A 13,588-nucleotide genomic window follows, 5' to 3' on the forward strand; every position below is an offset into this window, starting at 1 on the left:
TTCTTTCATACAACTTGACGGAGGATGATCGTAAGTATATATATATGCATATACATGTTCAAATCTGTATTTATGCCTGATGTATGTATTGTCACGCTCTCTTAAACAAATTTCTACCATATGTAGTGAAAAAGAAACAACAAAAATTGTTGGTAATGGTTATAGCCTAGGTTACAAAATCCTACCTTTTTTGTAGCTTAGTTTCATGATAAATGGTAGATTTATTATGTGGAAGGCTGCTTGTGATTGTAAGATGCCTACTTGGGTTCTCTCCTCTTGTGTTGCACCGCGGGATGGCGCCACACATCTCGGTAAAATACAACGTTGGCACATGCCTGGTGGGGGCCTATGACACTTCTTGAAATGTAAGCTGCAACTCCACTTAAGGACTTCACTATATAATCTTTTATTTGCACTGCACAAATTTTCTTCACATGCACAAGCTATAATAATCCAATTGTAGCAATGGTTTAATTTTAGATTAACGCTTAATTAGGCTATTAAATGTAGAAACAAACTCGTGTACTTCCTGAGTATTGACGAAACACCAAAGCACTTATTTATATACTTGTTAGGAAATGTAGTCTCCTGACTAAGTTTTCTTCAGATTTTATTCTTGGCTTATTTTATCACGTTCCAACTTTCCAACTGAAATTCTTTGTTTACTTCAACTTTACCTGCAATTTCATAGCAGGCTCCTTTGTGTTGAAATGAAAAGCGGATTTAAAAATGCACAACCTATTAGAACAAAAATTATGATTGAATCATCACTGCTTCATTATTTATTACCCGACAAGCATGATTCCCAGTGACTGTCAAGCTCTACCCATCTTTTTCTTTGGCTGTGTCCCATTCTTCAGATTAGTGTGTAATGTATAGCAAAAGCTCTCCAATAACCAGTAAAACTGTTAGTTTCACTAAATAACTAGTTCTTCCTCCTTCTCCTTTAGTTTTAAGTATTTTACCCCCCCCCCCCTTCATCACGCAGTTTAAATTGTCTTGCCTGAAATGCTTTGCATAATGGTGGCTTCATTAGTATTAGTATGTGCAACTCCTGTCCCTACAATTTTGCATTACTCTTATGTTCTTTGTACACACATTCTTGTAAATAAATATTATTATAGTAAGCATGTTAACGTTGCCATGTCAAAATTCTGTCCTCCTTCCCCTCACTCGTGCCCTGCCGACCCTTGCAATGCATTTTGCTGCAGGATGCTACTAGTTGTTGTAATGCTAAATTTGTGGAGATATATTGCCAGGATCATCATGGATTGAACAGATTGGCCACAACAGTAACTTTATAAAAGTAACATGAACAAAATTGTACTTGTTTGCCCATGCATTTTAGCTTCGTCCTTGTTACATCTGTAATGATTGATCTAGAGGTGTATCTGTAATTACATTAGTAATAAAATAAAAAAATCTATCAAAATAAGCAGGTATATATATTCTTTGCATAGTATGCAATGGCAAACAGCCAGGTATTTTTTAAATTATAATTAGGAAGTCATTAAAACACAACATAAACTACTATATATACATTGTAAGTGAACAAAAATTGTATTCTGTAAAAAAAATTTCTTTACCATAAGCACACACAATTTTACTTAGGCTGGAAGTGGTATGGCTAGAGTTGGAAGATTTCAGCTCTTACTTTATAATTTTCGTATGTATTTACCTATTTTTTAGCTTTAATATATTACAATAAATATTTTGCTTAATTTTTAGGGAAGTAAACATTTAGTTGAAATGTACTTGTAGCATTAGATACTGTACACTCATAGAACATCAGCTGCTGGGCTGTATCAAAGTTTATTAGATACTGTATATGTAAATCAGATTCTGGTACTGCCAGGGGAAATCATTTTTGGCTATTGTGTATACAGAATATACAATGAAATACACAAATGTGCATGCACACACACAATGACTATACTTTAATGTATTACTAAAGTTGTCAATCAAAATTGATATATATTCCCATTTAAAATAATTATTTTAACCTTTAGATTGTAATGTTACACATACACGCACACATACATTCATTGAAAACTTCATCATATCATACTTTTGTATGGTTACCATAAAAGAAAGTTTATAGTAAGGGTAAATGTTCTCCATGTTGACAGTGCCCCCCAAGTCTGAGTGGGATATATCGTCTGAACACACTCGTGCTTTAAACATTATGGGGCTGGTGAGCTTCGCTACCTTCCTGGGACTGGCTCTGTCTACGCTGGGTGCGAAAGGAAAACCACTCCTAGCCTTCTTCCAGTCCCTCTCTGATGCTTCCATGGTCATCACCTCCTGGCTTATCTGGTGAGTCAACATAGCACCTTTTGCTATACAAGAGGAGAGTATACTGTACTTAACTAGTGTTTTGCTTGTAAAATGTCGGCTGATAACGTTTTCTGTTTTAATGTTTATTTAAATAATATTAAATGGCCATTCACAGGGCTGTGTAAGGAGTTTTCCAAGCTAAACTGATGTGTAACCAGGGTGAGCTAATCCAGATGAAGGCAATGGCACTTAACAGTGCCTTCATAGATGCAAATTATATTGTGGTCAGTTTGACATGATAAATGTTACTTTTCAATGATCTTTTCTATACTATTATTGCTCTGTTTTAAATTTATTAATGCTTCCAGAGAATCAGTGCTAGCAAAAATTGTTTATTTGGTTAAATATTGCTGGTTCTTACTGGTTTTGTAATGACATGGACAACCTCATCTTTGGGTCGGGGGTCCTTGCCAATGGGAAACCATACATTGTTTTTTTTACCTATAACATCTTGAGCAATTTGTACTATTATTTATTATTGATTAGATTCTATGATTTTTACTTCAGGATTTCCCCAGTTGGTATCCTCTTCCTGGTGGCCTCCATGATGATTGAAATGGAGGACTTCAGTGTCATGCTTGGCCAACTTGGCATGTATTTTGGCACCGTCATCCTGGGTATCTTCATTCACGGTTTCCTAGTCCTCCCTGCTCTCTACACTATATTCACTCGCAAATTGCCATTCCGTTTTCTTGCCAACATGACTCAGGCCTATATCACGGCCTTTGCTACTGCTTCCAGGTCAGTTTAAGAACAGTAATAGTTTTAGGTTATGTCTTTACAGAAACACTTGGTTTAAAATGTCATATTAATTAATTTAGTAGACAATTTAATTTAGCATTGTATTAATATATGATGGGTTTGTTATTTAATCAATTGTTTATAAACATAAGACTTGTTGAAGACAAGCATAACTAAAAACATAACTAGTTGAAGACTGTAACTAACTTAGCCAAAGGAATTTTAGAGGTTCACTTCTTGGGTCTTATTATGTACCTTTGTAACCTATTCCACCATCACCCACAGGATGGGTATGGGACCCATAAATGATTTAAACTAAACAGTATTTACTGTTGTATCAGCATTAATTGAAGAAATCCATCTCAGCTCAGGAACCCTGCCAGTGACCTTCCAGTGCCTTGAGGAAAAAAACCATATTGATACTCGCGTTACCCGATTCGTCATTCCTATTGGTGCCACAATCAACATGGACGGAACTGCTCTGTATGAGGCTGTCGCTGCCATTTTTATTGCACAAGTCAGAGGCATAGCTCTCACAATTGGACAGGTTGTTGCCATCAGGTAAAATTGTACTAATTATTTTATTAAAACTTGGTATCCAGTGCATGAAAATGCAAAAAATTATGGAATATAATTTGCAACAAAGCTGTAAAGTAAATTTAAGGTATGTTGGACTGAAACTAGGGGTGTAAGATTTGTCAAACCCCTCTTTACCCCACAACCACTCTTCTGCAAATACTGTGTATTTAAAGTTTAGAACCCAAGACCCAATTTATTCTACCTTCAGTTGTGAAGGCCCATCTGTTCCCAATTTAGACATTACGTATATCCCATCTTAACCCGGGAACCATAACGTTGTTTGAAGGAATTGAGTATAGTGGTACCACGGTTTTTTAATTTAATCCGTTCCCAGAGAATATTTGAAAACCAAAAATTTGAAAACTGAAATGAATTTTCCCATAAGAAATAATGTAAGTTGAATTAATCCAATCTACACCCCCAAAAATATTACCTAAAAAATATATTTTATACAGAATAATATTCATAGGTACCTTGCCTTAATTGAGAACTCTTGTTGGCATATGAAAGAGAGTGAAGAAGGGTGGAGATGAGGGTGAGGAGAAAGGAGGAGGGTGAGGGTGAGATGAGACGTTTAATGTTTGGAAGGGGAGTCCCCTTCCATTATAACAGCAGTGATGACATTTCTGTGGTATACTTTCTTACGTTTTGCAGGCATACCACTAGGACCTGGTTGTGGCTCACAACTTGCTTGTCTTTCTAAGAATCTGTTTAGACAACTTTTTTTTCCCCCACTTTTTAGCACTTGTCTGTGGCGAGACATCACACTCGCTGTGAATGATCTCATTTTTTCCTCTATCGTCATCCTCTCAACTATTTTCTTAGGTTGAACTTTACCACTGACTTTCTTGGAACTAATGGTGTGATATATAATACAAACTTGTGTTCAGAAACCAAAAAACCATAAAACTAGGACATTCTTCATAAAGAATTAGTGCTGTCATCACTAGGAGGGAGACACTGGTAAACTGAAGAGCACCATGTGCTCGGACAGCCCATACGTGTATCAACAAACTCGAGTACCAAGGCAAACTTTGAGTACAGAGTCAAATTTTCAAAGAAATTGAACTAGAGGACCGAAAAATTCGAAAATAGAGGTTCCACTGTATAATTAAGCCTATAGTACAATATAATTTGTTTTATGCTTTAATAATGATCACACATTGAGTAATATACCATTCTGCTTATTTTGCTTCTATACAAAATGTCAAAGTAGAGTTCTGTAACAAATCTTTGTTACACAGCATGCATGTCCCAATTTGTAATTCATTTGTTACTAATGTACAGTACAGTATTTATATACAGGATATAATCCCACATGCACTAAAAAATACTTTTATTTAATGCGAATTAAAAGTTTAATTAAAGCATTTCTTTTAGTACTTATTTTAATTGTTTTTTTTATCAACAGTATTACTGCTACTGCAGCTGCTATTGGTGCTGCAGGTATTCCACAAGCAGGTCTGGTTACCATGGTGATGGTTCTTGATGTTGTAGGGCTCCCTGCTGAAGATATGACTCTAATCATTGCTGTTGACTGGCTGCTGTGAGTGTTCCATTGTTACTACTAATCATTAATTTTAATATTTATACAATTCTCTACTTGCCCCACCAGAGCCCAAGAGTTTCTAGACAAGTGGTTCTCAGTCCCAGGTCACTTCAATTCCTTCCCCTTGCCGTCCCAGGTCACTTCAATTCCTTCCCCAGTTTGAATAGTCATCTGGTCATATTTTCATCATTATATTTTTAGTGGTTATTGAAAGTGACACTAAATTACTTTTTGAATTGCTATTAAATGGAAAAAGTAATCCTTATTTCAAAGGAGCATAAAACTTCCATTTGATTTAATGCTCAGATATGTTGTTGGGAAGGTCAAATCATTTTATTAAGCATCTTCAAAAGAAAGAAAAAAAATAAATTAATCTATTTTATTTTTGTTTCAAACCATCAAATTTTACATGTCCATAATTTTACAAAATTGAAAAGTTAACAGGTACATGGTAAGAACATTTGAAGAAAATTAGTTGGATCATTAGAGTACATGCACTTGAATATTACAGTATACATAATATTTCAGTCTTTATTTTAGTATTTTGTAAATAATTGCTTATGCCTTTTATAATGTTCTGTAGTTAATATAACTTTCTGGGGGAGCCACTTGGTGGCACCCTGTAGGTATCTCGCTGAGGTTACTCTGATCTCTTATTCTGATTGTCACATCAGTGGTAAAGAAGCAGTTAATTTGGCCTACCTAGGACCAGAACCAAAACCTGGCCCCTTCACAGGAGTCACAGGGATCAAATGACATTCTGCCATTTCACCTGGAAAACATCCAGAAAGTCGGCAAAGGTTTTCAGACAACTGCTGGGTTCCCAAGACAAACTAAAATAAAATGCCAAATAGCTCTCCAAACAAAATAAAAATCCACAATTGGCTAAAACCAAAAAGCCCCGAATGATGCCTCTTGGCAGCCCAGAGCTCAGCTCAGTCCAGTTACACATCAGTTTATTTGCTGGTGCGTAGCCTAGAGTAACGCTCTAGAGCTCATTTGTCGCATCTTTCGGCAAGTTAAAGAGCGTCTAAAGCTAAGAGCCATCCCAAGGCTCATCCTGTGGGAGGCCTAATTTGGGCCCTTGGATGCCCATGGATTATTCTTGGTATTTTTTGTTAATTCGGTGTGTTTTTTGGTGGCTCTTGCCTCTGGTTGTTGCAGTGGTGTACTTTTTTTTTTTTTTGTCCTGTGGGTATTTTCTTCATATTCAACAGTGTTCTCCTTTTCTGGTGAAGAATGAGTCAGCAGGCTTCTGGAGGAGTCTGTTGTTGATGCTGGGGGTGCATCATTTGTCAGGTGGCAGCAATTTGTCACTTCCTGCATCCTGCCACCTCAGCCTTGGTGAATGCTGTTTGGGTTTATCATCTCATTCATCCCTTGTTCCAAGGATTGTATTTCTTGGGTTGTCCAATGTCATAAAGACTAGATAGCTTGCAGTGTGTCACCAATGATGGCAAACATGGTGCACTCGGTGGTCTTTCAAATATGCTTTGGCAGATATTTTGGCTTGTGGGGAGAAAAGGGGGGGGGGGGTTTGGCAGTCTAACACGGTCATGGCATCCAGGTATTTATTCAGTGTCTCGGGTCATCTTCGGTCCTTTGTTGGCCCCCCCCCCAACCCCCTCCCCTCCAAGTCATGGTTTCCCAGGTGTTGGTGCCTCATCTTGGTTCCTGCTGCTGCCTCCTCCTCCTCTGTCAAGTCCCTCCAATTTTCTGTAGTATTTAGGTACAGGAAACCCACCATTGAATGTAATGAAATGCCTTTCTATGGCAGAGCCCTTATGGCTCCATGTCTCCCTACTTTTGATGTTCACTGGTTCTTGGCAGTGTTTATCTGCTCCTGAACTGATGTGTGGGCAGACACTGGAGTGAGCGCTTAGTCGCTTGGGCAGCACTTGGTACTTTCTGGTTTTAGCTAGTTTTGTGTTTTTGTTTGGTTTGGAGAGTATTTAGCACTTTAAATCACAAAAGTCTTGAGAACCCACCTGTTGTCCGTAAAGCTTTGCCGATTTTCTCTAGTTTGCTGGTGGAATGTCATTTGCTCCCTGTGCCTCGTGAAGTGACCAGGTTTTGGCACTGGTCCCTGGTAGGCCAAATGAACTTGTGCAATTAATTTGACTGTTAGATAGGAGTAATCTCGGGAAAATAGTTACAGGGAGCCACCGGGGCTCTAATAGAGAGGTGTTCCATTACATTCAACACTGTATTTTTGTGTTTCAGTGATCGATTCCGTACTATGATCAACGTTCTTGGCGACAGTATTGGTGCTGGGCTGGTATATGAACTTAGTAAGAAGGAACTTGAGCAAATGAACATTAATGCTAATGCTAATGGTGACGTGGATCGACCATCCAATGAAATTGCTATGGATGCCGTAGAGTGCAGCAAAATGTGAGAAAAGGTAGAATATAACCCACAGCTCGATATAAATTTTACCGGGTCTACTAGCCCTTCAACTTTACGACTCCAGGGCCTTGGCACTAGCAACTCGGCCAGGAATGCAAAGCAGGACTGGAAGGAACTGACTTCTTTGCAACATGAAACTCTCCTTTAGAATGGTGTTCCAAAGGTATTCAATGACTTCATGCCTTGCCATGGTTGGCAAATTTTAAAAAGATACTTCCATGTCCTCCAGAGGTGAATTTGTGTATTTTTACATGGAAGAGAGATATACACTATATATTTGTATATATACAATTTTGACCAGGCATAGTATTGTGATTAAGGGGGTCTTGCTTGAGGACGTCATAAATACCTGATCTGATACATTGTCAGATTTCCATTTTTGTCTGATGAACAAATTGGTGTAATATTTTAGAAAATTGATTTAAGTTACTACATAAGAAAATATGTACAATTGTTATTTTGCTAGACCTTTTTTAAATATGGACATACAGTAATTGCATCAGCAGTGCAGCTTTTAGTAAGGTATTGTTTTTACTTGTTGTTCATTTCAGTTGCAGCAGTTTATATTTTTTAAATAAATTTTCTTGCAAGCATAGTTTTGTTTGCATATGAAAGTTGACTTGAAATACAAATTACCACTTACATTTTAATAGTAAATCCTCTTTTCTCCGCTAGTGACTAAAATTTTATCAAAATAGCCAAGAATGATACACAATAGTGTATACAAAATGGTGCATTTATTGTACCTCAATTGACAATATCTTGCTTAGATATGTTACTTGGCATATATATATATATAAGCAGTTTTGTAATTGTCTTGTTGGAAGGTATAGAGATTATATATATATTTGTTGTAAAGTTGTAGGGCCTCGGCTACTGTGTTTGTGTTAGCATATGATGTCGCGAAAATCCTTTCATCCTCATTTCAGATGTGTAGATACTATAAACATAGGCATGTGAAACCAAGCAATAAAACCAAATTTCTGCATGACCTTATTAACTAGTAGTGTTGAAGTTGCCAGGGTATATGGCTTGGGTTTCACGTGTACTCTTATCATGTAAATATTCGATGAATATGTACAAATATGTGTATTTAAGGGGTATAATCCCTGGGCGCACATGTTTCCACAGCCATTCTTGAGAACCCTTGAATGAAGTTTAGCTTTATGGGAAAATGAGCAATATTTTCTTCAGCAATCACCACACACACTTCTGTCATAAGTGTGGATTTCATCTTGTATAAAAACTCTACTGGTTAGTGATTGACACTTTGTTTAAATTGGTTAACAATATTAAAAACGTCAATGGACTTAAGATTTTTCCACCGTATTTTAAGTCTGTTGGAAACCAGCGATGGCTCTCCCAAAAGCTGGGTCTCGATTGCTTTTAAAGCATTACTATATTAATATGTAATGTATGGAGATTTTAATCTTGTTAGATAAAGCAATGGTTGATGTTCAACAGTAGAATTCACATCTGTTCAGTGGCATAGCCTGACAAATTTTCCTTAATTTTGTTCATACTGTACACGTGTTCATTGTACAGTACAGTATTTGTGATGGAACAAGCAATTCATAAACCAGTAGGGGTTTCTATGGGGAATGATGTTTGTACAGAATGCTATATTAAAATTCCTGGAAAAAATGTGGCTTGCTACCTCACAACTGTAGAAACACAGACAAGCCAGTGAGGGCAAACTGTATGCTTGGAGATGAAGTAATATATAGTCATAATGGCCCTTTATCAGCAGAAAATAAATCTGCATGGTTTTGTGGCTAATTGAGGGTTTTGATATACGAGTAACCGATTTAGAATTAAGGTTACCCTGCTTCATATCATATCGTATTGTACTTGAGAGAAGCTAGTAAATGTTTTTATAGATCTTAGGTAGTTGAGATATGTTAAGTAATGTTTGTGCTTGTCAAAAAATTTAACTTTCTTATAAACTATTTGTTGATTTGATATTTATTAGTCAATGGGTCAAACATTGATACCTGTATACACACCCCTGATGACAACATTGTGTAATACATTCAGCTAAAGTTTTTATGTACTGACAATTATTAACCATAAAATTGTTTTAAAGGCTAAATTTGAATAAACTACTGATTTTGAGCAGTAAGAGAATGAAAAGCTTTCCCGAAATGGAAGAAATAACTGTCCTAGATACTGAACATTAATAATTAGGTAAATTAAGGTACTGCATTGTTAATTTTGTATTATGTGAACCTGATAAGCCAAACCACTAAGTAATTTTAACATGTTTAAAACTTGTTGAATGTGTAACAAATGTATTTCTCAAATTGAGCAAACATTAAATATACAGTGTCTTAACACGTGTCATGTGATTTTCCAGTTATTACTTTTGTAAATGGACTTTATATAAGGGTGATTTGATGATTGTTGCCGCCAGAGGCAGCTAGTTTATTGTGGACCCCCATACCCATCCTGTGAGCGGTAGCGCAAAAAGCATTACAGAGGGCACACAAAAGGTCTTTATCAGACCTCATCTTAGATTATTACATAAACAATTTCATCTATCCTTCACACCTTATAGTTACAATGTCAGCTAGTTACAGAGAAAGTGCTATTAAAAGAGCTATAAGGGTAACTTGAGCCAAAACAATAAATTACAAGAGTACAGTGTAATGGACCAAATATCATTTAATGTTCATGTTAGTGTCTGTCATAGTGATTGTAATGATTCAAAATGTGATATACTGTAGCACGTTTCAGAAAGATGCCACCAAATGTTTAGCTTAACAGGTTGTACTGTATAATTTATTCAAATTTAAAGGCAGTCTATACACAATTTTAAAATATTTACCCCTTTCTAATCAGCTGTATCTTAAGCTCAAACTGCAGTAAAAGTAAATAAATTTATAATATAAAACTAGAATTAGATTACCCTAAAGTCTACTATTCAAATAGAACAGTAATGGTCTCTTTTTATGTGTAACTATCATAACTTATTAGCCAATTTTTTTTTTTTTAACATTTACTACTGTACCATGGCATCTCCAAAATCTGGATAACAGTATGGGCCTGTTCGGGATTTGCTTAAAATTCAAATTTTGTTCGTTTTCCAGAATCATTATGGATAGTGATATTAGGTATTTACACAACTATTAATGATAGCTGCACAATTGTGGGCCAAAAAATAAATTAACATGTTCATTTGCTGGTCTTGATAAGAGGCAACAAGATGAAGGTACAACACTAAATTGTGCCATTTGTTAAACTAATGCAGCAACACTGAACTACTGTATTCTTAAAGTGCATGTTGTTCATGCCACTTTCAGGTATGGACTACCTGTTCACGTTTAAAATGTAACCAAGATATAGTACGGTATGAATCATAAGTAAGGAGCATTAACATGTTCATTCTTAAATTTCAATGCTTTTGTCACCACTACTGCTCTTATTTTATACACACTGTGACCTAGATTGTATTGTTAAACAATACTACCAATAATATACTATACTACTGTTGGTTTCTTCACCGGCCATGATCACTTTCCCAACTGCTTTGAGTGTGATGGCTACTTCAATTTAGTTGATTTACAGCATTTTGAGGTGGGCAGGTATATTTTACGTTAGTCCATTATCAAAGAATAGTAGTTACGTTCTGAATGTTGGAATTTTGCATTTTGCTAGTTTTTTCTAGACCACCATCAGACTTCTGAAGAAAGGCTGCAGGAACATAGCCTTCATGACCACTATCATCATGCACATACCACCAGTCTGGAAACTTTATGCTAATTGGCCAAATTAGTTGGCCACGATGCATATTCAGCTGTGTTTCATCAGTACCTACAAAGTCGTAGAGGGCCACAAACACCTGGAAACATATTCCATACATGTCAAGAAGTAAAAAGTTGTAATCACTTAATGTACCCATCTATAGTTTACTGTTTATTAATAATACTTAAGATATTCAGACACTGCAAGAGATAAAACTTGCACAAGTGTTGTAGCACAGTAAAATTATATATACTGTATGAAGTATATTACCTGAGGGTCACTGCATGGGTAGGAGCCAGAAACTTGCTCCTCCTTAGCATTACATAAATTATTGCTGCTGCTGTTGGTATCCAGACTCTGATAGCCTGTAGTAAGAGGTTCAGAGACTTTGGACTGATTCACAGGAAGGTTAAGCGCTTGCGAAGCAGATTGTAAGTCGATGCCTTCAGACTGTGGGACAGGCAGTGTTGACTGCAGGTGAAGCTCTGGGGTGGTGCAGGCCAAGGTATTATTTTGACAAGTTGCTGTGGTGGTTCTTCCATTCCACTTGTTGTGACCTTCCAGTTCTCTTAAACAAGAGGCACTCACCAAGCCTACATTCTCTGCAACAAAACAATTTTAAATATCTGCCTATGCATTAATTACTCTTGTGCAGTACACAAATATACTATACAGTATCTGCCTTTAGTAAATACTGTAGGTATAAGGTGGTACTCTTGGTTTGCATGCTGTTTAATAGTTGAGGGCTAAATACTCATTGACTCCATAGTGTGGGTGCATATATACTTTTAACCAATGCCTCTCCCTTAGATGTTCACTATGGTTTATCGAGTCAGTTACCTAATCCAACTTCATACAAAATGTCCAACATTTATGCCGGTGTACCTACATATCTGACTTGTACAACTTTATAGATATTACTGCTATGCTGTATGCGTGTCTATACATACATAAAACAATAGTTGCATTTTTATATTATCAACATAAAAATGCTTGGTTAAATACATAGCTATAGATCGTGATACTGTATATATGAACTGTATTTCTGTATTTGTATGTGGAAATCATACATTTGAACATGCCTACATCTCCAAGTTTAAAGAAATATACAAGTGTATAACACTATACACCTGTATACGAGAATGCCAAAAGTTGGAGGCCCACACGCTTAGTTAATGTCAAATTTGTAGAAGAAATGGTCTTTGATATGGGATGGACATAGGCTGGTCAGGTTAGGTCCAAGTTAAATTATTTAAGAAATATAGCATGCAAACACCCACCCTTCCCTTTCCCCAAGCAATTTTCACGGTCAAATTATTCCAGGATAAGATCAGGAATGTCATATCCCTACTGTGTAAAGTTACTCCCCATTTACCCACACAATTTCTTAATATATTTTCTGAGAAGGTGATGAGGGGTACAGAGGAAGGACAAAGTGAGGGAATAAGAGATTCACTCGGCTGTTACAGTCCACCTTAATAATACATTTTCCGAGAGGAAGGGATCAAGGGAAAGATGTGAAAGAAAAGCGTTCAATGAGGATGGGAGGAGAGAGATTAACCTGAGCACCTCCAGGTACCCTGTACTATATCTGAGGTTGGAGACCAGAGGCTTGCAACTTTCCAACACAACACATTGAGTGTTATAGACCAGTTGGCCCTAATGCTACACTAAAAAATACAGTGGAACCTTGGTATTCTAACAGGGATCCCTCCCTCACCCCCAATCAAATTGTGTTCATGTTCGATAGTCGACCACTTGTTTAGCGCTCAAAAGTAAACATGTGTCCTAGACAAGTCGGTTTCCTACTAGCTGTCATTCAGTGCACACCACCACTAGACTTCTCTAAACCTTCTCGTGTTTACTTGTACAGTATATTCTTATTGTAAATAAGTCACCATCACATCTAAAAATGTGTAAGAGCCAAGCAATGAGAAAATTATTTAGAACCATGATTTAGATGAAAGAAGAGAGAAAGAAAGAAAAAAAAAGCATAGCAAAATATAAAAGTAGTTCCCGCATGTCTGCATTGGGTATGCCTAAATCTAGTTCTCTAATAAAAGAAATGTGTGCAAAATGGGGAAAAGTGCAACGTTTTCTTGATAAATATCGGTGACAGCTGTGACAATGGTGAGATGAAGTGTACACAATATTTGCATTTATTTCATTTTATCTATTGCATCAATATATTTATTTTTATGGTCTGGAACTGATTAATCCATTTTACAT

The 13,588-nt window shown here is 36.5% G+C and overlaps 2 protein-coding genes across 2 annotated transcripts in view; one reads left to right on the forward strand and one right to left on the reverse strand.

The window, feature by feature from the left end:
- LOC138356577 (excitatory amino acid transporter 3-like) lies at window positions 1-9,949 on the forward strand. The gene is made up of 6 exons (XM_069312775.1): window positions 1-30; window positions 2,130-2,316; window positions 2,845-3,078; window positions 3,445-3,639; window positions 5,069-5,203; window positions 7,430-9,949. The coding sequence occupies exons 2-6, from the start codon at window positions 2,186-2,188 to the stop codon at window positions 7,602-7,604; spliced, it is 870 nt and encodes a 289-aa protein (XP_069168876.1). The 5' UTR covers window positions 1-30; window positions 2,130-2,185; the 3' UTR covers window positions 7,605-9,949.
- The window catches only part of LOC138356562 (rho guanine nucleotide exchange factor 38-like), a 22,973-nt gene continuing 14,955 nt past the window's right edge, over window positions 5,571-13,588 (reverse strand). The window contains 2 exon segments of the mRNA XM_069312764.1: window positions 5,571-11,456; window positions 11,630-11,961. Coding sequence (XP_069168865.1) covers window positions 11,223-11,456; window positions 11,630-11,961 — 566 coding nt within the window. The 3' untranslated portion in view covers window positions 5,571-11,222.

The sequence above is a fragment of the Procambarus clarkii genome, chromosome 7 (genome assembly GCF_040958095.1).
Source record: "Procambarus clarkii isolate CNS0578487 chromosome 7, FALCON_Pclarkii_2.0, whole genome shotgun sequence".
NCBI classification, from domain to species: domain Eukaryota; kingdom Metazoa; phylum Arthropoda; class Malacostraca; order Decapoda; family Cambaridae; genus Procambarus; species Procambarus clarkii.

Coding starts and splice junctions, on each gene's coding strand:
- LOC138356577 (XM_069312775.1), top strand. CDS start 2,186: ATGGGGCTGGTGAGCTTCGCTACCTTCCTGGGACTGGCTCTGTCTACG. Junction 2,317..2,844: donor ATCACCTCCTGGCTTATCTG/GTGAGTCAACAT, acceptor TTTTTACTTCAG/GATTTCCCCAGTTGGTATCC. Junction 3,640..5,068: donor GGACAGGTTGTTGCCATCAG/GTAAAATTGTAC, acceptor TTTTATCAACAG/TATTACTGCTACTGCAGCTG.